The following is a 26,039-nucleotide window of genomic DNA, read 5'->3' as shown; positions in this document are numbered from 1 at the left end:
TTTCCGCCTCTGCTTTCCTGAGTCCTGAAGAACGTCAAGAGGGACCAGGCTCAGCTCGTATCGATCTGGTACTCTAAACCTTGGAGGCTGTGCATCTCAGATCCCCGCCTCTTTAAGAGGACCTGTTGTCCCAGCAACAGTGCTGGCTCCTTCTTCCGACCTGAAACCTGCGCCTTTGTGCATGAAGATTGAGCAGAACCAACTGTGTGGTTCTGACCTGCCTGCGAAAAAGTGGTGCATGTGAAGTGGATCTGTTCTGACTGTTGGGTAAAGTTTAAGGCCCGGTGTAAGGACTGTCAGGTTGTTGTGCTTCAAGTTAAACTTTTTGATATGATCTAGTTCTATTTGTTCTTGGTCTGACAAGGCCTTTACCGGATTAGCTCCCCGTTGTTTAAGTCACCAATTGGTTAGGTTTTTTGTTTTTTAATAATCTATGCGTTTTCTCCTGCGCTGTTTCTTGTGCTGCTGTGGGATCTTAATTTTTTACTGATTTTTTTATTTTATGTACACACACTCTGTACCCATGCACCGGTGTTCTTACAGATAGCAGACCCTTAAGACTTTTTCCCTCATAGCAATCACTTTTGCATGCTGCGTCAGTGAGCTGCAGGTGCTGTCACTTCAGCTACCGTATACCACCGTTTTGCAAGACAAATTGGTACTCTGATCTCGGCCATCCTTTCTACTGACATTGGTATCGTCCTTCCATGTTGGGTAGTCCACCACGTTTCCTGCTTTCTTCTCTGTGACACATCTTTTTAAGAAAGAAGTGAGGCTTCATCAGATGGATCTGCAAATACTGCTTAGTTTCTTTATGGACTAGAGAGCACAAGATTGATGACTTACTGGATTTACTGGATTCACTAGTGCAAATAAGGGAATGGCTGTTCAGAAACAGACTTTATTAAGATTTATCGTGCTCAGTGTAAAAATGTGCTATGCCATGGCCAAGAAGGAGCCTCCTGCCTCTTTCCACCAGTACAAACATTACCGCTACAGATTTGGCCCGAAGTGTTCAGTGAGGGACGCCTCCCAGGCTGATACATGGGCGTCTGCCCACTCCTCCATCAAGGACTATTTTATTGAGACTGAGTTCAGCAGGGAGGACTATCCTGCCCGTTAGGTCCTGCAGGGCTGCCTAATATAAAGTCCACTCCTCAGACTCACCACCTTCTGGGGTATACTGCATTTGTATCTATTCAAAAGGTGAGGTAAGTTAGGAGTATCCTTCACAAGGACAAGTTACTTACCTTCAGTAATGCTCTATCTGGTGGATACTGTATCTATCTACAGATAAATCACCGACCCACACTTTTCCTGGTTCTGTGGAGTGGACTTCAAATAGTGGTGGGCTTTAGATCCTATTTTAAACTCAACTCGCTGTCCATTTTCTGACTCATTTGTTTCTCTAGGTGTGTGGAAGTTACCTTTGAATACTGACATCAGCATGCAGGCATGGCCTTTGTATACAGCTCTGCTCCTTCTGTTTTTGGAGACAGTGCGAAGCTTCTGCAGTATCCAAAGGCACCTAAAAGCATGTGGGGGCTCTATCAGAAAAACGTCTGGATCCATTCTGGCACGTGGGAGACATCACAAGGTGTGAAATTTGCAGTTAGGTAATGTTTCCACCAATGATAGTGTTACAGAAGATAAGTAACTTGTTCTTTGCCTTCATATTGCTGACTAAGAAGTTTTTATTTTGAATTGGATAGGAGGTTTTGCACAGTGTTTCTCGTTAGTTTAGTAATCTGATTCTGCACCTTTTGTTTGTTGCAACAGCTGATTTTGGAGCTGTCACTTGACTGTACATTTCTCTTTTACCAATTACAGTATTCTGCTCAAAATATGTGTGCTGCTGAGGAGCAGGCTACAGGAGATCAGAGACATTGCAAGAGACACTCTAATTAAAATAATGGAGACATTGGGCCCTCACTACCTGCAGTATGTTCTAAAAGAGATGCAGACTGTGCTTGTTAAAGGATATCAGGTAAAATGTCATCCTTTGTATTCATGGCATTTGCTGTTCTTGAGAAGCGGGTAATTGTATGCCCAAGTTCAAGTTTATTTTTCAAGCTTGGTTTTTGCCGAAATAGGCAAAAGAAACATCATAAAATCACATGTTGTTATTCAGTCAAAAGCCATCTTATAAAAATCCACCATTTTACATCAGTTTTTCAAACATTATTAAAACGTTTCCCAGCTTGTGACATCATTGCATGTCCTCACAATTCATTACATATTTAATTAAATGTCTTATATTCAGAAATGTCCGCTTTCTAGAAATAAATAGTTACATATATCACTGATAATTTCCTAGTGCATTGCAAAACACCAAGATATGGGTTAAAGTGTGCGGTCCCAAATTAAATATGGAAATTTAGTATGGAACACAGTGTTTTTGTCCAATGCCCCCTTACCTACATAATTGGCAATCGGCCTAATGAAGATTGTGGTATCCACCTCCTAATTTCAGTTGACTAGTTTTTCATTAGATAAGATTGTGGAAACACCATTCTAGTTGTATTGCATATATCCACACATATATTCCCTTTTTAATTACTTCTTGATCATAAATCTGACTCTAATTACTGTTTTAAATATTTTTTCCATTACCATTTGCTCTTCTTCTGTATTCACTTTTAGCTTTATAAAGATTGATTGTAAATTCCCCATACACCAAACTGTAGCGCCACCTACAATGTGTAGTTGATGTTTGAACAAGAGTACTCTTGAGTAATATTTCCGATCCAATTCAAACATTAATGCACTTCTGTGAGAAAGTGCCACCTTTCTTGCATGGTATGCCCCCACTTTTTGCTGAATGTACTTTGACTGAGTGTGCCCTGGACTCCTGCCAATCAGGTGCCCAGGGCCTATGTTCTTTCCCTAAAACACAAAACACAAATTGGCAAACCCTGGCCACATGTCAGCCCCTGGTAAATGGTACCCTATGTACCCAGGGCCTTGTGACCAGGGAAGGCCTCTAAGGGATGCAGCACTCATTGTGCCACCCTTAGAGGCCCTGTACCCTTACACACACACACTGCCCTTGCAGGCTGAGTGTCTGGGTACAAGACAAGACAAAGAGTCGACATGGCACACATCCCTGTGTGCCATGCCCACCACCTACACTGCCATGGCATACATCAGCCACCCCTATAGCTGGGTGCCCTATGCCAATGGTGTAGGCACAGGAGCAGGAGCCCTGTGCCCCTACAGTACCCAGGTCCATTCCTGGGCACTAAGTGCAGTGCTGCCATTTAGGAGTATATGGTGTTGGGAGCTCGTCAAACACGAGCTCCACAGCACCATAATGGCAACACTGAAGACTGAGAAGTTTGGTATTAAACTTCTCAGCACATTAAAACCACACTGAAGCCAGTGTGGGATTTAATGTACCAAGCACCCCAGAGGGCATCTTAGAGATGCCCCCTGAAACCTAACCTACAATCCACGTCTGTTCTGAGGCTGTCTAGGCTGCCACACAGCAGACATGTTGCTGGACCCCTGGGTAGGAGAGCCCCTGCTCTCCTGGGTCTGCAACAATGCACATCCTGGGCGAGGTGCTAAATCTCCTCCCCCAGGATGGGCAGGGGAAAGCTTCAAAGGCATGCCGCCTCTGTAAGCTTCCCCAGGCCACTGCAACCCCCCCACTCTGGCGGGAAGCTTGGCCGGAAACCCCAAATAAGGACAGGGGATGTGCCAGCCTGCCAACCCCACCCCTCAGGTGGGGGGAGGCGAGGTGAAGCACATCTCTGGGCGCTCGCCATCTTGAAGATGGGAAGCCCTGCCCAATCAGGACTAGGCTACTGCCCCCCTCCCACAGGAGAGAGGCAGGATAGGGGGTGTACCCACCCCAGGACAGGGACCCATTGGTCCCTGCCCTTCACCTACCCTTAACACCCCTAAATCTAGTATTTAAGGGCACCCTGAACCATCCTTCCCCAGATTCCAAAATCCGAAGAAGAGCTAGAGGAAAGAAGACCTGCCCTGCAGCTGCTAAGAAGAGGAAGACACCAACTGCTTTGGCCCCAGCCCTACCGGCCTGTCGACCCTCGAACTTGCTCCAACCCGGCATCTCTTGTAGCCAGCAACCTCACAAACCCCGAAGGACCTGGCTACCTTTTGACTCTCAACCCCTGGGACTCCCATGAGTAGAGGCTCTACTCAAAATCTACTTCTAATCCCTGGCAGCAGCCCGGAACCGCGAACCCTTCACACTCTGCACCCGCCAAGCCTGGCCTGTGCCGGAGTGAACACAGACCACGAGGACGACCCCACGGCGACTGTGACCCCGAGTCCGGCACCCAAGGGCCTCCCTCGACACTCCTGAAGAAGCCTGCAGCCTCAGAACCATGTGCCCCCTCAACCACGATCAACCGAGGGTAAGATTTCCCGACACCAAAAGGCACCCCTGCACCTGTTGCCCCGCGGCCCCCTGTGCCCAATCCCGGGGTACTTACCTATCCTCCAACTACCCAACGTACCTCTCGAAGTGGTGGTGGCACCTGAAGAATCTTCGTCCCCGAGCTTGCAGTCTTTTTCTAAACCGGAGATTTCCCATTGAAATCAATTGAGCGCCCGAAGGCTCAAAAGCACCCTGCACCCAGCCGCCCGAGTGGCCCTGGCAGTGCAACCTCTACACCTATCTACTTCCCCACTTGCCCTGAGTAGGTGACCAGGAGCCCAGCTCCCACAGCCGCCTGGCCTGCTAGTCAGCAGCCACCAACCAAGACCCCCCTACCTCTCATAGGATTACATTGGGCCTAACTCTCTCTGCACCCGGCCGCCCTTGTGCTGCTGAGGGTGAACCAACTGTACCTACCTGACCCTGGGAGACCCCTGAGTCTATGCCCAGAACCTTAACTCTGCCAGTCGAGTACTTACCTTTGAACTGATAACTCAATTTTCTCCATAGGGTAACATTGACTGGCTTTTCCTGAAATTTCTTTTAAGTGTGGACTTTTTAAAACTTAAAATATTCACCAAAAATCAGCTGAGTAACGAAAACGAAAATACTCACCTGCTCTTAGCACTGACTCTGAAAAATACTTACAACTGTACTTACCAGTAACCCAATTTTCTCCCATAGGAAATCATTGACTGTTTTTCTGTGAAATTTCTTTTAAGTGTCAATTTCTGCAATATTTAAATATTCTTTAAAAATCGTATAATTTCTGAAAACGTAATTACTTACCTGTTTTGGATAAAGGTCCCAGTACTGAGTCTAGGCACCCAGTACTGGATTACAAAAGTAACGAGAACATACTATACCTGCAACATGAATTTTCTGCCCTAGGGAATCATTGACTGTTTTCTATGAAATATTTTCTAAGTGTCAACTTTTAAAATAGCAAAATATTGTCTAAAGATCATCACAGTAATTAAGTTGACTTTTATCACTTGATTCCAATTATTGACCCAGGACTGAATCTAGGAACCAGTCCTGGAATTCCAAAAGTAATCCTAAAAGTAATCTGTGGCAAATAACTTGAAACTTCCATTGAACTCAATGCATTATTGTGTTTATAATTGTGTTGCCTTTTGCAACCACTTGTAACTTTCTACAAAAGTCAATTGCATATTGCAAAAGTATTTATATAAAGCATCTCATTCTGAGAAAGTATATTTTAATACCTATTGTTGGTTCTAAAATAAAACAAGCATATATTTTTTATATATAAACCATTGGCCTAGAGTTCAGTTATTGAGTGTGTGCAACAAATGCTTTACACTGTCCTCTGATACTGCCTTACTGCTCGACCAAGCTACCACTTTAGAGAGTAAGGTTATATCTAACTTTAGCCTCTGCCAAACCTCTGGGGACTGTGAACTCTGTACCTATTTGGGAACAGTATATACAGAGCCACTTTCTCACAACTTCCAAGTGTACTTTGAGCCAAATTCAGTCAGAGCATCCAAATGGATGTTTTTTCACTTGTGACCTCAGTTGATTTCTGCCCCACATTCCGATCACATTTTCCCAGAGCATCCTCACCATCTTAGCTCTAGCCTCGACTAGAAAAGTTACTCTAAAATAGCAATACTTAGTAACTTTTTTTAAGAATACAGTTATTCAGCTTTCACTTAATCTTTTTTTTTTTTATACCCTAACTTTGGTTTTATCTTTGTTAATTTTGAAAACCTCCATACATAGTACTGACCTAACATTTCTAGTACATGTTGAAAGCCAATTGGAATCAAATCAAACAAGATGGTGTCATCTGCATAAAACATACTTGGCTTCTGATGCAATTTAGGTGGGAAGCATCATGCTTGTTTAAGAACCTTAAGTTCATTAGTGATTTATATTGAGTGAACAAACTGAGCGAAAATTTAACTTTGCTAAAGGCCATTTGGTGTATTTATTTTTTACAACAACACACATTCTTTCTTAGCTGCATTCTGTTCAAAGAATCTTTATGCAAGTCAATATTAAATGTATCTAATGTCTTGGTATTCTCTGTGCTTGAGTTATGTTCCATAAATAGAATTCTCATGAACAGGTATGCTTGTTTTATATTTTGCAGTTGCTCTATTCCATATTTTTAATTCCTTTATGGTCTTTCGGGAAGCTTAGGAGTTCCATATCTTTAGTTGTTATAGTTCTTAAACCGAGTATGGACTGCAATATATTCAGTGTCTTTATGTAATTCATTATAGTAGTTTCCCCTTCACTATTGAAGATGTGAATTCTAATCTGGAAGGATCTGTGTGCCATGCCCTCGCTTTAATGTCCAGTTTTTGTACTAGATTTATGGGTTCCAGATTTCTCTCCTCAAGACTTTCCTCCAACTCTTGGGTGCACTGCATTCTCCTTTTGTCATGCGTAGATTGCCACAACTTTTGTTATGATTTGTTTCTATTCCCTGCATCTGATAGAGACGTCTAGCCTCAGATTCCTTAACTTAGAATATCCCCAGGCGTCAGACTGGATCCGCAAAACTTTCCGCAGCAGCACCTCTGCGCGCCACGGACATGACGTCTGCGGAGCCATATATGCCCCTCCTGGCACGCTGACGTCAGTTTTCTTCTTTTCCGCCTTCGCACGCGGATCCTGGAAAACCAGCAGTTCCTTGCCCTGGTTGTTGGGCCTTCTCGAAACGGTGGGTGTCGGGGAGGGAACAGTGTGCAAATGCCTTTCGGCTTTAAGGCTTGTGACGCCTGTGCGCGTCAGATGTCTGGCACTGACCCGCACCTCATATGTATGTGGGACCTCGGCGTGCAGCACGACTCCATGGACTGTGACACATGTCATCGGATGAAGCTGAAGTCCTTGATGTCCGGTCCAGCTCCCTCCCGTCGCCGCTCTTCTTCTCGGGATCGGGCTCGTTCCTGATGTTGCACCCGCGACCGCCGTGTGACAACAGGTACGCGTAAGCACATGCGTCACTTACGGAGATCTTCTTCCACTACCAGTGCCGCTGCCGCCCATTCCTCTCGCAATGAGCCGGGTGAAGGCTTACGGCATCCTCCGTATCCACCCTTTCGCAATGAGCCGGGTGAAGGCTTACGGCATCCTCCGTATCCACCCTTTCCGGGTGTTGGTGCAACACATGCCCAAATGGAGGCCTATTCTAAGGCACTCCAGGCTTGTTTTCAGTCGCCCCCTCTCCCTGGTGCGTCTTTGGGTCCAACAGTGGTAGCAGGCACTGTTGTCGGGTCATTGTCTGCGGTCGTTTCCCCAGCGCCGGCTGTGTGCGTCGACTCTGATTCCGAAGCCGACGCGACGCCCACAAGCCAGTGCCCAATGCACGGCCCACCCCGTTGTGCAGCGCATAGCCCTGTAGGGCACCCTGCGCCGACGTCGAAGGCAGTGCCGGCGACGCCGGCCTCGACTCCGGCGGCGCGGGCCTCGGCGCTGGCGACGCAGACCTTGGTGCCGGGTACTACCACAGGCTCTGCACCAGCACCTTGTGCTCTCTCCAGTGAGGTTGTCGGTGCCCCGGCGACTCCACTATGGCGCCAATCGACGTCGGTTCTGGCGTCGAGCTGGCTTCCCTTGGTGGGTGATCCCTCCCCGACTCCTCGGGCGGCTGTAGGTCTCCCCTACGGCATCCGTTGATGCTGGGGCTCCCATTTACCACTCCGCCTGTGGTTTCTGGTGCTTCCCTGGACTCCCCTGATCAAGGGGCCAGGGTGCAAGTTCCTTGTGTAGCCTGGCTTTCGTGTCAGTCTCCGCCTTCGCCACTCCTCATGTCCAGTGTTAGACTTAGCCTTCAACCGTCTCCTACTGACCATTTGTTATCACCTACTCGGATGGCAACTGAGTCTAGTGCTGCCTTCGCGCGAGCTATTCATGGGGCGGCTGCTGTGCTTGGCCTACAGCCTCCTATGGTGCCTCTACTTTCTTATTCTTTATTGGATCTGCTCCATTTGGAGCCTATTGAAGTAGAACCTTTGCTGCCCTTCGGGGACTCACTATTTGACACCCTGCATGGCACTTGGTCTAGACCCTTGTGAGAAGTTGGCCTGGTATATGATGCTCACTAGTTAAAGTGATCACCTTGTACCATGCCAAGCAACCCTTATGGTGTGGTTGTAAGTCAACCTTTTCGGACTAGCTGCCCTAGTGGTAGCGTAGGCTAAGCAGTCTTTGAGGCTAAACTCGTGAAGCGTGTTAAGCCAGCTGTTTTACCAAATGCAACCCCCTTTTATACCAATGAAAGGACACCACACAGATATATATTCAAAATATATATGTATTTATTTCTCAAAGTAACCCCTAGTCTCTTTATGAGCACAGGAGCACAAATCGTCAAACAAGATTACAGTAGAATACACAGAAGTTGCACTTTATATGGATAGGCCCTGGTGGCCACTCGAACCATATACTAAAATAGTGGTATAAGTACCACAAACAGAAAAGGGAAAAGGCCTAGGGCCTCTAGAATCGCTGGGCCTACAAGGAGCTAACTTCAGTTAGTGACCAGGAGGTCCACGGGTGGCGTGTGCAGAGCAAATAGTCACACGCGTGCTCCCATAGGTTTCAATGGGTGCGTAAAAAGTACAAAGTTACTGCAAAGAGGATCTTCCGGATGGACTAGGAACTCAAGATTTGGAACACAGGCACTAGAGATGTAATACTACACTTGGGCACAGGTGTGCCAGCTTTACCTCACCCACAGGAAGCGGGTGCATAGGCCTCGAAGTGCGTCGGGTTTCTTCTATCTGTTCCGTGGAGCCTGAAGACAAAGATGCTGCAGGCGGTCGGTCCGGGAGAGATGCAGTGGATCCAAGAGTGGATCGGAGATGTTGAAGACCTGTAAGCAGAGGGGACAGTGTTCACAGTCACTAGCCAGTGACCGGCGTGGCACCAGGTGGGTACCAGGCAATGTCGGGTGCAAACAGGAAGAAAGGTCTAGCTTGTCTCTGCAGCCACGTGGTCCCTGGAGGTCGACGACGTCCAGGAGTCGGTTCACGAGCTGTCCCACGCAGGCTCTCGCTGTCGGCGGTGTCGGCGACTTGATCGAAGCAAACAAGCCTTGGCAAAAGCAATTGTTGTAGGAGATGAAATAAGCTGATGGTTCTGACCAGCAAGGTCAGAAGGACTGCTCCTTTGGAGGGGAGCAAGGGCCAGTCTGGAGCAACCAGACCAGCGGTGTATTTCTTGAAGTTCGTCGCCAAGATGGCTACTAGACAGCGGGCCAGCAACCGGTTAGGCGCGTCGAGTGGCAAAATGCAGAAGGGCCCCACGCAGATCGTGGAGATGCTGGAGGGCTCACCTTTGGTGCAGATGCTGCTCGGGTGATCCCAAAGCACAACTTGGAGGGAGCCTCAGTTGTTGCACTTGTCAGCTTGTCGTAGTCGTTCCAAGATGGCTGGCTCCACGTGTCTCGGTGCCTCCACGGGTCTCCTCTTTTCAGGGACTGTGGATCGGGCGGTGAGAGGTCTGGAGGTCCAGGTCTTGTCAGTCTCTGGGCTCGGGCTCCGGCGGGAGGCGGCGGCAAAGCAGACGTTGATTCGCTGGATGGTGCTTGCGTTAGCAAGGTGGTCACTCCCTGACCACAGGGGAGATTGGCTTCAGTCCTCTGTGCAGCAGAGCGTCGAAGTTCCCGTCTTCTTCTTAGTGTTAAGTTGATTCCAGGATGTCTGAAGTCTTAGGACACAGCTCCTAACTTTAAGCGGATTCTAGGGGCCGGACTACCTGCTAGGTCCCTCCCTATGGGTGGGACCAGGAAGGGGGGTGGTTACACCCCCAATCCTTTGTCCAGCTCGCCCCAGGCCCGGAAACTGGTGTGCCCCAGGACCGGTTTGAACTGGCATATGCACCGAGGCTCCTTGTGAGCCACAGGCATGTCTGGTTTCTTTCAAGCCCTACCTAACCAATACACAAAATCCTGTCTGGGGTGGTGCATGCACCTCCCCTGGCAGGAAACCCTTTGTCCACACCTCCCAAGCTGGAAGGACTCCCAGCAGCAGGAGGGCAGACTTGTGTCTGTGGTGGCAGCATCCATTTTGTGGAGCTGAGGCTATGTCTGATTTTACCCGGGTTTCAGGTACTGTACATGTCGTGTCCCTCTAGAAGGGTGGAATGCTAACCCCGTCGCCAGAATTGGCGAGGGGTTAGTATTCCAATTCGTATGACACCTTACTCGACATGTTTTGATAAAGCCAAACCAAAGATAGCATTTAACCGCGAGGTTCATAATGCACTTAAGAGTATATGGTATGACGATATCTGGAAACAGTAGAAGGAAGTTGTTCCGACCACTGCAGACAGGCTCAGCTCATGCCAGAGCACCATCTCACATGGAACCACGCACTCTGCCTTCAGGATTGTTAAGGCCTGCCATAGGAGTGACTTATAGGTTACCAGGTGTCCCATTTAAGGTTAGGTATAGGTATACTACACCTAAGTAAGAGGTGATTACACCAACTTACCCCAGCTGAGTGATCAGCCAGTTGTGTCAGATTTGTTAGGCCAAGCCTGGGGTGGCATAATACATGCTTCAGCCCCGGGCAGGCCTTGGGTACACCAATGCCCTGGGTACCTAGTGTACACTGGTACAGGGGCTGACAGGGTGATCCAACCAATTGGGTATGTACCTAGGGTACATGGAGTCCATTTTAAAGAGAGAGCAGATAGCCTGAGAGCCTGAATGGCAGGATCTCAGGCCAACTAAGTCGAAAAACCAGCTAGACACTAGGCAAAAATTTGGGGGTAACCATAGTCAGATATCCACCTTCCTACAACCCTCTTCGGGTAACCCGGTTGATCGGGCTATTGCCTGTGGGCTCCGCCCGGCACCAGGTCATCCTCTTTGTCTGTCTCTTCACCCGCCTGCTCAGGGCCTAGTTGTTCAGGCAGCTTTTGATTTGCAATCTTCACCCTCTTTACCATTGTTACCTCCCACAAGAGAGTCTCGGTGGCTGGATGATTGTGGTCGCAGGCTTTTCGCATCCACTAGAGCAGGCCTCCGGGCTTTAAATACAACCTGTGTGTTTGCACGAGCATCTGCCACGTTTTAGGACTCGGTTGCTCACCTTCTCCCTTCTATTCCAGAAGGGTCACGTACGGAATTGCTCTGCATTCTTCTGCATGGAAGATGCATGGCGCGATTTTCCCTTAGGTCTTCCCTGGATGTAACTGACTCTATGGGACGGGTCCAAGCTCGCACTGTGGCTTTACGTCGCCACACTTGGCTGCGCGACAGTCGCTTCCCTGATCATGTTCGGGATGCCCTTCCGTTCAATGGAGTGGATCTTTTTGACCGCCATGCAGATTCGGTGGACTCCCGTCTTTTGTCCGGCTGTGATAACTCTTGTTGCAGTGTTCTCGGCGTTCTTTTCCGGGACCCTCCCTGATGCTCAGGTTGGGTTTCGGGACTGGTTACTGTTCATGGCTGGTTAGCCATTTCTCATTTTGTTTGGCGCAGCCGGTTGGCTGCTTCCTTTCTTTTTAGTCCTCTGACTGTGTGCTTAGCCCAAGAGGACACCCATACAGGTTTGCCTTACCCTATGTGGGGTATTTGATGGCATTCGGTTCTTCCGTTGTCTTGGTACGCTCCTACGGAGTCTTTGAGCAGAGGTCCTGCTCGAAGTCCCTTGTCTCTTCCTACAGAATTCCTCGTATAACTTGCCGTATTGCAAGTTGGGTTGGTCTGTCTGTATGGCATCTGGATCTGCCGTGTAGTGTCTTATCTCGCACATCTGGTGCACCGCCTGGTTGTGGCGGTTCTTTTGCACACAGCACCTTATTTGCCACTATGCGGCCTGTTTCTTATTGCCGCTATGCGGCTTGCTTCTTGTTGTCCCTTCTTGGTGCACCTGCACCTTCTAGTTGGTCCTCCAAGGTACTGGTTTGGCAGAGGTTGTCTGTCATAAATGGTGACTGCTTATCCTATAGCAGTGTCCTTAATCCTTGCTTTTGGTGGCCGCTTATCCTGTAGCAGTGTCCTTAAAACCCTGCTTTTTCAGTATGGGGATTTCAGAGATTTGCTTGGGTTCATGCTGTGAACTCTCCTAGGGGTGTCTTTTCCTTGGATGTTCGCTCCTTCCATTCTGGGACCTGTACGTCTGGCCTCACTTTTGCCAGGGTAGTGCCTCATTTTTTCTCCCACTCTGGCTTTCGGACTCTTGTTGGGTCAACGTTTTCATTGTTTTAACGTTTTCCCTCGTGCTCTGGCTCCCATTAGTGCTCTTGACCGATGGGTTCGTGCAGGCTCTCTCCTTCATACAGTGTCCGTGGGTCTGTCCCCGGTATACTTATTCCGCCAGTTCTTAAGGTGTCCGGCTGCCTGGTGCCCTTTTTGGGCCGCTGCCTTCTTGCAGTTGGTTGCCTCTGGACTGCTCTGCTGCCCTACACAAAGTCCTTGCGTCCTTCGTATGGCTCCAGGGTCCACACAACGTGCTTGGGTTCCTTCCCATCTTTGCTCTGGTTGATAACGGCCCACGGCTGGTAATCTGCCTTCACATATTATGACACAATCGCCTGGTCCTGGCGTGTCTTCTACTTTCGTGCTACCGGCATCTTGTGCCATAAATTGGCATTTTGCCACTTATGTAGCTCCTGTCTTTCTGGTGCTGGTTTCCACAGAGCTCCTTTTCGCTGTTGTGCATATTAGGCCGGTATGCGAGGTCTCTGTCCTACCGGCTGCCGTCTCTCACGACTTGGCTGCCATCGCTTCCTTCTACAAAACTCGCCATAACTGGGATACGGTATTTTCTCAATGCTGGCAGTTTCTGGGTAAGGGACAACCTATTGCCTCTGCTGTCCTATGTGCCTTTGCGGGTACAGGTTCCTCAGTGTTCTTTCACACTGTTTTCTTGGTCGACCGGTACTTTTTTAGGCTTCTGTCGCCACTTCAGATTCTGGAGATCTTTCCCACTCTGGGTGGGTTCATCTCCCTCTTTCAAGTCATTAACTTTCACTTCGCAACGCCATTCTGGCTCTGGGCTTCTTTCTCTCAACCCACTTTCCATAAATGGGTTCTTTCCTGCTGTTCGTGACAGCTTCTATTGCCTTTGCCTCCCACTGCTTCCGCTGCCTTTAGAGTGTCGTGCTCTGGTGGTTACCTACGCTCTGTCCTCATTATGGTGTTAAGTCACCTTATGGACCACTGAGTTCTTTCTAGAACTTCATGGGATTCAGTCGCAGACCCGCCTCCTCGGTGGGTATGGCTTTGGTATCTATTCTAAGTTAAGGAATCTGCGGCTAGACGTCTCTATCAGATGTACGAGTTACTTACCTTCGGTAACAATGTATCTGGTAGAGACATAGTCTAGCCGCGGATTCCTCAACACCTGCCCATCCTCCCCACTCTGCGAGGACCTTTTCAGGTTGGGGCCTTCTATTCTCGCCTCCCTTACGGTGGCTTGCCCTTTTGCAGAGTGTCATACTCTCTTCGCTCTAACACAGACTGCACCCCTTCTCAAGAGTGGGCGGTGTGTTAATACTTCGTGTGTTATTCCAAGCCATCTGCCTGGATTATATGGTGTAGAATCCGTTTCCGGGTTTTTTCCACCGTCCCTCATTCTCTTCTCCATTGCCTTGGGGTTTTTGCCACCCCTGCGCCCTTTTACTTCAGATCTTTTGGCGCTGTACATTTATAGGTCTTTGATTTAGGTTCCGATGTCTTTCTGGTGACATCTTATGGTAAACTTTCATTACTCTTCTGTTCCACACTTGTTCACCGTCACGTTTTCCATTCTGTATGCGGTCTTCTATTCTCTGCCAGGCTGGTTTCCACATCCTTGTCTTCCTTTAACGTGGAATGTACCTTCGCTTGTGGAGGGTGGCTTTTCAGAGCTCTGCTCTGTCTTACCTGTCCATTTCTTCTATTTCTTCATCATTTTTGCACACTGTTCCCATTTTCTCACAGTTTTTTGGTGATAGCTCCGCGTTCTAATGCGGGAAAGTTTCTCTGACAAAAACTGACGGCAGTGCGCCGGGAGGGGCATATATGGCTCCGCTGACGTCACGTCCGTGGACGACGTCAGGGCGGAGCCATGCGGCGTTGCCCCCCGGTGCGCAGAGGTGCTGCTGCAGAAAGTTTTCCGGATCCAGTCTGACGCCTGGGGATATTCTAAGTTAAGGAATCTGTGGCTAGACTATGTCTCTACCAGATACATAGTTACCGAAGGTAAGTAACTAGTACGTCAGTTAATACATCATCTTCTACTGATCTTAGCTGATTAATCCCATTTCCTTCCACCATCAGGGGTCCCATAGAATGTTATTCTATTTCAAAATGATTTTTGAAAGTCCAAACGCAAGCATAAATAAGTGAAGTGGGACTTAAGCCAGTCCCACCACTCCCACCAGGGGAGGATGTCAGGTAGTCAGTTGCATGCCAAGGATACCGATCACTAAGCTGTTTTTTCTAAAGGTTAATATGTATGTAATCAGCTTATCACCACTAAGATGCTATCATTTGTTGAGTTTAATTATAAAAAAGGGCAATTGCCCTTTTCCATGATTCCCTCCACAAAAGATAGAGAACAGCACTTAAAGGCTAAAACCTTGAAAGTGGATACTTGGTAGTTAATCTGTAATCACATTTTGCAAGAATGATTGGTTGTATTCTGAAGCTATCATAGAGTCTGAAATTGATCCACTTGTTTTTATCATTTCTAATTAACTTATTTTGTATCATACTGGCTTATTGCTTTCTTACCCACTTACCAACACTAACTTCTGTTTAAATACAGCTTCCTTTGTCAGTGCTCTTCCCACCGCAAGTTCCACATTGCATTTTGTTAGGGTGCAGTTGCTTGATGTTTCTTTTAATGTCTGTAGTTTCCCATACTTAGACTTTGCACATCATTAATGATTTCTTTTCTCCTCTTTATTCAGGTTCACGTGCTGTCGTTCACTGTTAACTTGCTGATGAAAGGTCTGAGCAGTAGACTAAAGAGTGGAGATTTGGATACTTGTTTAGACATTATGATTGAGGTAAATACCAGTTATGGGTGACTTCCATGAATTAAGCCAAGGTTTTACATTCTATGATTTTCCTTGAAATATTTTTATTTTACCCTTTTATCACACACATCAGATTGTAATCATGTAAAGCCTTGTGCCCTTTTACAGTGTGGATATTAGTCGTTCGAGTGCTCTGTGAACTTTTTGGGTATACATTTTGTGCTCACAGTTCTAAGGTTTTTCACAGCACTCTTTCAGCAGCTTGCAAAAGGAAAATGCATATAAGCTCTCTCACATATGTTACTAATTTAAACTACAGCAACACCTGCAGGTTTTAAGAATAGATGATGGAAATAAAATATGGTGGACGTTCGTTTAAAAATCCAGTCAGTGTTGTGCCTGGATGCTTTGAAAGCTGTACCCAATCTGTCATGTGCATTCTGTTTAGTCAAACTATGCTTTGCCTGTCAGGAAATATTTAGTTATTTATTTATTTCATTTATGCATTGCACTAAAATGCTGCCTTGTAATCACTTCGAAGCACCATGCATATACAGAGTAGAAATTAATTGAGCGAGTCACAGTAAAATTTGTTACATAGTGTTGGGAATCTAGGAATAGAGTTGGATAGTTGAGGGTGGTTGGGTATCACATGGGATTATCTGCATCAGTGATAAACCATAAAAGCTGTTATTTAAATGAGTATATGTTCGAGGCATATGAGCTGCAGATCACACACTTAACATAGATCGCCATCTGGTGTTGGGCCCGGATGTTTGCACTTGTTTTTGTCCTGGAAAGTTTTTGGAAGCACGAGGTAGGTGACTCCTACTTTGGATCATAGTGTGCATGGGCATCGGCTCCATCCTCAGATTGTTTTTTTCCGCCATTGGGCTCGGATGTGTTTCTCGCGCTCCACTTCAGAACCGATTCCATTTTGACGCGCAATCCTTCACCCTTTCTACAGTATTGTCTCGAGCACGAACCCTACTCGTCGCGCATCTCTCCAAGTCGAAGTGTTCGATTCCGGTCGTCGACGAATTCTTTCGGGCCTACCTGGGCCTTAGCATCTGGCTCATGGAAAGGACGCCGTTCAAGAAGTGTCCTCGATGTGGGTGGAAGTTTCCCCACACCAATCTGCATGAGGTGTGTAACCTCTGCTGGTCACCGGAGCACAAGGCCAGAGACTGTCCAGCTTCTGCCTCTTTCCGCTCCAAGAAGACCATTCGGGATCGGCGAGCTTGGAGGACCATGGCTCCCTCGTCGACAGCAATCCCAGACGACATCATCCAAGAGGGCGTCGATATACCGGATTAAAGAAGGCCTTGTCAGCAGCTTCCGAAGCCGATGACTCCGACGTCGAAGAAATCACTCCGGCGCAGAGGGTCGTAAGTTAAGATGTCGATCCCGACCCCCTCCATACAAAAAAGGCTTCGGTCACACCTTCGCCTTCGGGCCCAGATGCACACCGACCCACCTCTTCCCACGCCCCGCCCTCGGGCCCGGCAAAGAAGCCTACCAAGCCTACAGGTGACTCGGGCTCGGGTCAGCCTGCGTCCGGTGCCGAAACTCAATCTTTGGCACCCAAAAAGAAAACGCCCTCCTCCTCCGTGTCAACCGCTGCTTCCACCTCCAAGCTCTCGACACCGAAAACAACAACCACGGAACTGACCAAGAAGCTACTCTCCAAGAGTTCGGACTCACACTCTTCGGAACCAAAATAATCATCGGGACCAAAAAGCATACAGAGACTGCAAAACAACACAGGTCCAAACCCAAGGACACTCCGGAGCTGGTGCCGAAAAAGACCTCGGAACCGAAACACTCTGTTCCGAAAAACCAACCTTCATCAGATGGTTTTCATAAGCTCCAGGAAAAGACCACTGGACAAGCCTACACCTGCTCCACCACCTAAGAAGAGGGACATTGCTACATCCCCTCTTAGACTCCCTTATCCACCTCCTCCTCCAGCCCCTCCTCTCCCTCCCCCACCACCTCATTCTCCTACACCAGTAGACAACGATGACCCCTCTGATGACACAGGGGGTGCGGATGATGTGCCACTTGGGAATCCCAGCCAGCTGGTTCCCCTGACCCTTGGGATGACGATAATACACCTGATGTCCCTAATCTCCCGCAAGACGACATCTACCCCGCTAGGCCTTCCCCACCAAGACACCATGGGCTTTAATCAGCTTGTACACCGAGCTGCCCAGTACCACAGGGCCGACCTACACACAGACCCCATCGAGGAGGATTTCTTATTGAACACTTTTGACACCACACAAAGGTCAACATCTACTTTACTCCTGCTCAAAGGAGTTATTAAGCATGCTCCTGATGTATTCAAAGGTCCTGTTGGGGCTCGAGTCATCAACCCTCGCATAGAAAAGTAATACAAAGCTGCCCCTACAGACCCTGCTTACATTAAGGGCCCTGTTCCATTAGACTCCATGGTGGTATCCAATGCCAGGAAGAGAGCTAACTCTCAGATATCAGGTGAAACAGCCCCACCTGATAGAATCTAAACTCTTGGACGCCTCCAGCAAGAGGACAGCCTCACAAGCGGCTAACATATGGCGCATCGCCAACACTCAGGCCCTGCTACCCAGATATGATAAGGCACATTATGACAAGTTAGAGTCCCTATTGCAACACCTCCCGGACAAATATAAAAACAAAGCCAACGACCTCATACAGGAGGGTAAACTAATAACCAATACCTCCATTCGTTGCGTTCTCGATGTGGCAGATACTGCCTCCAGAGCTGTAAATACCAGTGTCCTTTTGCGTAGGCACTCTTGGCTACGCATTTCAGGCTTTAAGCCTGAGGTACAAAGTTCGATCCTGAACCAACCATTCGACCAAAGCACCTCTTTGGCCCTGATGTAGACTCCTCTCTGGAGAAAATTAAAAAGGACACAGACACTCCTCCCACAGAGGCAACTCCAGAGGCTACTCATCAGACAACCCTTCCACCTCTTACCAGGCTTCCACCCAGTCAACCTTCACCAGAGGTTACCAGAGAGGATGTTAGAGGCAACAATAACAAGGGCAGAGGCAAGACTAACAACACCCGCTCTGCCTCCACCCCTACCCAATGACTTCCCTCCGCTTCCCCCGGACCATTCCACTCCTGTCGGGGGAAGACTACAACAGTTCCTTCCTGTCTGGACCAACATCACCACAGACAGGTGCGTGCAACAGATTGTTCAATCAGGTTACTGTCTCGAACTTACCTCTACCCCCACAAACATACCATCCAATGTCACAAGAACATCTATCACTGCTAAATCAGGAGGTAATCGCCCTTCTACAAAAAAATGCAATAGAACTGGTTCCCACTGCGCCAACAAAAGACGGGAGTCTACTCCCTGTATTTTCTCATACCAAAGACGGACTGCTCTCTGAGACCTATTTTAGACTTCAGACCCCTAAACCTATATATACACTCAGACCATTTCCACATGGTCACACTTCAGCAGGTCCTTCCTCTTCTTTCACAAGGCGACTTCCTTGCTACCATAGATCTCAAGGATGCCTACTTCCATATTCCCATTCACGCAGCTCACAGGAAGTATCTCAGGTTTGTAGTGGACAGGCAACACTATCAATTCAAAGTGCTCCCGTTTGGAGTTACAACAGCACCAAGGGTATTCACCAAGTGCCTAGCGGTAGTAGCAGCCCACTTAAGAAGACAGCAAATTCACGTCTTCCCATATCTCGACGACTGGCTCATAAAAGCCAGCTCATACAACCAGTGTGTACACCACACTCACGCGACTATCCAACTACTCCACGACCTGGGGTTCACAGTAAACCACACCAAGTCTCATCTGCAACCATCCCACACACAACAATACCTCGGTGCCACCATAGACACCTCAAGAGCGCTAGCCTATGCCACTCCAGCCAGGATAGCAAGCATACAGGCTCTCCTCTCCAAATTTCAACCTCAACTCTCCCTTCCAGCTCGAGTGTTCATGCAACTCATAGGGATGATGGCCTCTTGCATATTTAGTGCCTCACTCAAGACTCCAGATGCGTCCGCTACAAGAGTGCTTAGCACGCCAATGGAACCAGGCTCAAGATCAGCTAACAGATCTGGTGTTGGTAGACGGTCGCACTCATCGCTCTCTGCAGTGGTGGAACACCAAAAACCTTTCCAAAGGGCAACCATTCCTAGAGCCAGTTCCGCAAATTGTCATGACAGCGGATGCATCGCTCTCCGGATGGGGAGCTCACCTATTACATCACACCATGCAGGGCAGATGGACACCTCAACAAAAGTTACTCCACATCAACCACCTGGAGTTACTTGCCATATTCTTAGCCTTAAAAGCATTCCAAAAGCAAATATCAGGCAAAGCTGTCTTAGTCCGCACAGACAACATGACAGCCATGTACGACATACAGAAACAAGGCGGGACACACTCTGTGCAGCTCTCTCAGCTAGCACAGAGTATATTGAGATGGGCTATACCACAGAATATATTTCTCCTAGCCCAACATGTCCCGGGAGTCCAAAACACCATAGCCCATCTGTTAAGTCGTCAAACACAACCGACCCACGAGTGGGAACTTCATCCGCAAGTTCTTCATCCATTTTTTCAAATGTGGGGGCAATCACAGATAGACCTCTTCGCCACTCCCGAAAACGCCAAATGCCCAAGCTTCGCCGCCAGATATCCACACCCATTGTTCAAAGGCGCAATGCGATATGGATGTATTGGTCAGGCAGATTTGCGTACGCTTTTCTGCCTCTCCCACTCATTCCACTGGTGGTGCGCAAACCACAGCAACACTCGCTAACTCTCATTCTAGTTGCTCCAACTTGGGCCAGACAACCGTGGTACACCGTATTACTGGAACTATCCGTAGCTCCGCACCAAAAATTACACCTCTCGCCACGCCTCTTAACCAAGAACCGTGGAGAGCTCAGCTCAACCTTGCAATATGGCTCCTGAGGACTTAGAGTTTGGTTACCTTAATCTTCCCCCTGACTGTATGAACATCCTTAAAGAAGCTAGACGTCCCACCACTAGAGCCTGCTATGCAGTCAAGTGGAAGCGATTTGTGATATATTGCCATAACACCATCAATCCCCTAGACGTGTCTATCCAACAGATCATAGGGTACCTGCTACACCTCCAAAGGTGCAACTTAGCCTATACTTCTATTAGACTGCACCTTGCTGCCATAGCAGCATACCTACAAAATAGACAACACTTATCACTTTTCAGAGTACCTGCCATCAAAGCCTTTATGGAAGGCCTTAAAAGGATAATTCCTCCCAGAGTTCCACCCGCACTTGTGTGGAATTTAAACATCGTTCTCACGAGACTAATGGGCCCTCCTTTTGAACCTCTACATAAATGTGAACTACAATTCTTAACATGGAAAGTCGCTTTCCTAGCGCCCATTACTTCTCTTAGGAGAGATAGTGAGCTACAAGCACTAACTATCCAAGAACCTTTTTTGCAAATCCATCATAATAAGGTTGTTCTAAGAACTAAACCTAAATTCCTTCCAAAAGTCATTTCTCCTTTCCACCTCAATCAGTCTGTGGAGTTGCCCGTCTTTTTCTCGCAACCGCAGACAGTCGCAGAAAGAGCTTTTCATACTTTAGATGTTAAAAGAGCATTGCTTTATTACATCGAGAGAACACAACCTTTTCGTAAGACCAAACAACTTTTTGTGTCTTTCTCACCACCACACAAAGGCAACCCCATATCAAAGTCGGGGATAGCTAGATGGATCGTTAAATGCATACAAATCTGCTACCACAAAGCAAAACGTACTTTATCTGTTCCTCCGAAAACCCACTCTACACGAAAGATAGGGGCTTCTATGGCATATTTAGGGAACATTCCCATAGATGATATCTGTAGGGCAGCTACATGGTCTACACCGCACACATTCACAAAACACTATTGTGTAGATGTGCAAACCAAACAACAAGCTAGTGTGGGCCAGGCTGTTCTCAAAACACTATTTCAGACTACTGCAGCAGATACTGGTGGTCGCCGCTAAGGATGGGTACTGCTATACAATCTATGCTAAGTGTGTGATCTGCAGCTCATATACCTCAAAAGGCAAATGCTACTTGCCAGTATGCATCTGTTCTTGGCATGTAGAGCTGCAGATCCACACACGCCCACCCTCCTCCCCGGCTACCTTTATCTGTTCCAGTACCATCTTATTTAGATACAGCATAGATGGGCATCTTACCTGTTTCTTTCAAAACTCCATTTTCCTGCTGGTGATGGAGCCGATGCCCATGCGCACTATGATCCAAAGGAGGAGTCACCTACCTTGTGACTTCCAAAGACTTTCCAGGACAAAAACAAGTGCAAACATCCGAGCCCAACACCAGATGGCGCTCTATGCTAAGTGTGTGGATCTGCAGCTCTACATGGCAAGAACAGATGCATACTGGTAAGTAGCATTTGCCTTTAAGTGTACATTGATTTCTTTTTTGTCTACCTGTAGGAGGCTTTTGTTGAGTTGGAACCCTGGCATAGCTTGGAATTTTAGAAATTGCAGTACTAGAATGTGATGAACATGAGCTACATCTGTCTCCTCTCTCGTTACCATAGTCTAACTTTCCTATGTAAGGAACTGGGCCAGTCTTATAGCCCATTTCACATAAAAACACATCCATTAAAAAGTGTCCTAAACAATATCCAACAACAGAACACTTATAGTTATGCAAATTAAATGTTTAGAAAAATGAACTGTACCGCACAGAACAGTGTGTTATAAAACAATCTCACCCGTAAATTTGCTTTTGTCATATAACTCCACAATATTTCTAAGAAGATAAAAGAATACACATGCTTGCTCATTTTGTTTGAAAACACATTTGTTATTAAGAATTTATATGTGAAATCGGTTAATGAATAAGAAGGTTCTGATAAATTATGATGTGCGTTACATTAGCATTATAAAAATATTTTTGATAAAGACATCTGGCTGTAGATTTCCTTTTTTTTGGTAAATATTCCCCAGGTGTCAGACGGGATCTGGAAACTTTTCACCAGCACCTCTGCGTGCATTACTGTTTATCTCGCTGAGACACTTACCTCAATATTTTATTAACATTTCTATAGTGTGCAAGGAATATCACCCCCTAAAATGACAGGTTTCAAGCCCTGTAGGGAGTGTTGCACACAAATGTCTGTGACAGATACCTATCAGGTGTGTCAGGGGTCAAGCCAGGGCTCTCAGGCCTGCAGCGGCTGTGCTTTGATGAACCCAAAGACCATCAGGGAACACAAGGCTAAACTTTACGTCGCCTAACATAAGATGACTCCACATTGGGACTCTTCCAAGACCAGCTCAGCATCCAAGGCTTGCTCTTTGACCCGTTCCTATTTCCGTAGTCGATGGAGTGGCTCCAGAGTCACACTCCGAGTCCTTGGATAAGTGTAAGAAACACAAGAAGTGGAAGTTGAGTTCTACTCACTTGTGCCACTCAAATTCACCTGAGTGCAAGGCCAGCACAATCTCGCTCAGAAGTTTGCTGACTTCGGAGCCGATCCTGCAGCTTTTTCCGGCACAACCCAAGTTTCCAGGGCCTTTTGTCTGCCTGAGATACTTACCTCAATATTTTAGAAAAATTTCTACAGTGTTCAAGGGATGTCACCCCCTAAAATGACGAGTTTCAAACCCTGTAGGGTCTGTTGCAAACAAATGTCTGTGACAGATGCCTGTCAGGTGTGCTACTGGTGTCTGGGGTCGAGTCAAGTTTCCAAGAACTGCTGAGACTGTGCAACGATAAACCCAAAGACCATCAGCAAATATGAGGCAAACCTTTGTCACCAAACACAGAACCGCGCTGGGACCGATCCAAGACTCCGACTCGTTCCTGCTCCCATTCCCAGAGTCAGTGGTGCCAGTCTTTGTTGCGCTCCATGTCCACCGGTAACCATAAAAAACATTAGATGGCAATGCAGAGTTCTGCTCCTTCACACCATTCCCACTCTCCAGATGAAGTGCGTCCCCATTTCACAGTTAGTTCCGGCACAACCGGAGTTTCCAGGTCCTTCAACCACTTTGCGCCTAATTGACAAATACTGTGCAGCTATGCTCCGGTTATTTGGATTCCTGCTGACTACCTCTGATGTGCATTCAGGCCCCAAGGAACCAAGAGGCCTTCTACCTGGAATACCACCAACAGGTTTGCCCTCGGTGATAGCTAGACCCTCCCCACTTGTCTTGACTCCTCTGCTGGTGCTACAACCCATGCCAACCCTAGGCACATCAATGCCAATGCAGATTTAGCCATCTGAAGAATTGGGCCCGATAGTCCTTTCCAAGGAGTTAATGTCGAGCCCAAATCCGTCCCAGGGGCTGTCCTCCATCTCCACCTGAAATTACCACAGGCTCAACAATACTATGCATTCCCCTTTTTTGGGACTGATTCAGATAGCGACTGTGACCTGGCTGATGAGTTCGCTCAGCCTTCCCGAGAGGACAAATGGTATGATGACTTGGAGGAGGATATTGGCTTTAATCCTTCGGAGAGAGTACTCTTAACTCCCCCTGGTCCAGCCGTAAAGGAATGCACCTCCAATGACATGGTAATGCGTAGGGCATCCAGAGTGCTTGACCTCCAGTTGCCAACTTTAGAGGTGAAAACTAATGTCTTGATGGATGTCCACAAGCCAGGGAAAATATCTCCAGAGCCCTCTCTTCCCTTAAACGAGGCAGTGACCGATACTTTATTGGGGGTTTAGGCCAAACCTTGCTCTCGGTTCCAGTTAATAGACAAATTGCCAGGTACCATTGCCCTGCTTCTTGCAACCCGTTTTTAATTTTTCCATCACCCATTGCCAGAAAGCTTAGTGGTGCAACCTTCCACCAGCAGCTCTAATCCCATTGCATTTAATACCACTTCCCCGATAGGGAATCTAAGTGAATGCAGACATTCCGCAGCCATGTCTTATCTTCTACCAGCTTGGCCCTCTAATATGTTAATGCCAGCTGTTTGTTTAGACACTACTTACATGCCCTTTAAGATTCAGTGGCACAAGTTCTCCCTCGTGTGCCCGAAGACTTTTGCCCTGTACTATCTCAGGCGATTCAAGATGATTGTGGTGCTGCCAAGTTCACGATTCGTTGTGGCTTGGACACCACTGATTCTGTAGTAGGGGATCTCTGTGTATAGTCATAATCTAGTGAATAGTCCCGCCCATGTGCGTGGACCCCGGAGCAATAAAAAATAATCTCTAAAAGGTGACAAATCATGCAGACCTGCATACACCTTTAAGAGAGAATTTAATTTAAAGACAGATAATGCAGCCTATACCCACAGGCTACACTGTCCAGTACTTCAACTAGAATTCCACCAACATCCACAAACAGCACTGCCTGTCTAGTTTTTCTCACATAGGAAAAAACCCTGCCTCTACCAGCAAAAGCCTCTGGAATGATAGAGAGGAAGGAGTGGACAGACAAGCCCCATAGGCTGCCATTATGTGGCCTAAAACAGGATACTGTGCCTTTAAGAAAACTTTCCAGATTTCCAGAACTTTCCCCAGTATCCCAGAATGCCCAGCAGGTCCCATTTACTTTCAGTTCTTTTTTCCGGCTCCTGCTAGCAGGACCCTGGAGCATTGAGCTCTCCCCTTTTCAAGGGTTTATTGGAGATTTTGTCAATTTTTGTCACTTTTTCAAGTGCTTAGTAGCTGGTACTGTCAACATGCCTGGCTTGTTTGACAAGTGCCCGGAATGTGGTAGAAAGAAGGCTAAAACTGATCCACACGAGGAGTGTATAGGTTGCCTTCCCCAGTCCCACGTGCCTGAAGACTGTGATATCTGCCACTCGTTCTCAGCCAGGACCCTGAGGGACAGAATGAAAATCAGGCTTCAAGTTCTGGAGGAGAGAAGACTGAAGGCACCAGGTGGGTCTGGAGGGGCTGATTTGGCCCATACTGAGGCCTCTGGGGGGCTCCCCAGGGGCAGGAAGACCAGTAAGCGCTCCCACTCCCTGTCGACATCGAGGGCGTCGACGGCGACGTCGAGGAGGATGACCACCATCTGTTCACCATCTCCCCAGGGCTCTGGGGAGAAGCGGCGTCGACGATCGACGTCGAGGGACCTGAATAGGCTGTCGTCGACTACATCGGCATCGTCGGCGACGACGGCGTCTACGGCGCCGTCCAGCAGTCGGCGTCGAGATCGGACCCGGCGTCGGCCCACGCCGTCGAGGGGAGATCGCCGTAAGCCGTCGATGAAGAGGAGACGGTCGACGTCGCCGCCGAAGAGGAGATCGACGTCGAGACGCTCGAGGTCAAGGAGATCGCCGTCAAGGCGCAGATCGCCGTCGAGGCGCAGATCGCCGTCGAGGCACAGGTCGCCGTCGAGGCGAAGGTCGACGTCGAGGAAGAGAGAGTCACCGGGATCGGTGTACTCTGTGGTGTATACGCCTCCTCGGATGCCTACGTCACCGCCTCCTCTCCCACCTCCTCCGACTCCGCCTCCACCACCACCACCAACGCCGCCGCCTCCACCACCTCCACCTCCACCGCCACCACCGCCTCCACAGCCGCGGACACTGCCGCCGCCGCCCCCACCTCGGTCGTTGCCACGCACTCCAGTGGGGCCGCCGGCGGTTCCCCCGCGGTCGGTTTCCCTTCCGAGGTACCCGACTCCGCCGCAGGGGACT

General features: G+C 48.1%; 1 protein-coding gene across 1 annotated transcript in view; it reads left to right on the top strand.

The window, feature by feature from the left end:
- Positions 1 to 26,039, top strand: part of UTP20 (UTP20 small subunit processome component) — a 1,051,825-nt gene that overhangs the window by 673,635 nt on the left and 352,151 nt on the right. Inside the window, exons 43-44 of the mRNA XM_085653318.1 lie at positions 1,831 to 1,987; positions 15,299 to 15,397. Of these exons, the coding sequence (XP_085509444.1) occupies positions 1,831 to 1,987; positions 15,299 to 15,397 (256 nt within the window). The remainder of the gene's footprint in view (positions 1 to 1,830; positions 1,988 to 15,298; positions 15,398 to 26,039) is intronic.

This window comes from Triturus cristatus, chromosome 4_1 (assembly GCF_964204655.1).
Source record: "Triturus cristatus chromosome 4_1, aTriCri1.1, whole genome shotgun sequence".
Taxonomy (NCBI): Eukaryota; Metazoa; Chordata; class Amphibia; order Caudata; family Salamandridae; genus Triturus; species Triturus cristatus.
The sequence above is the reverse complement of the archived record's forward strand: the minus strand, read 5'-3'. Positions and strand labels throughout refer to the sequence as shown.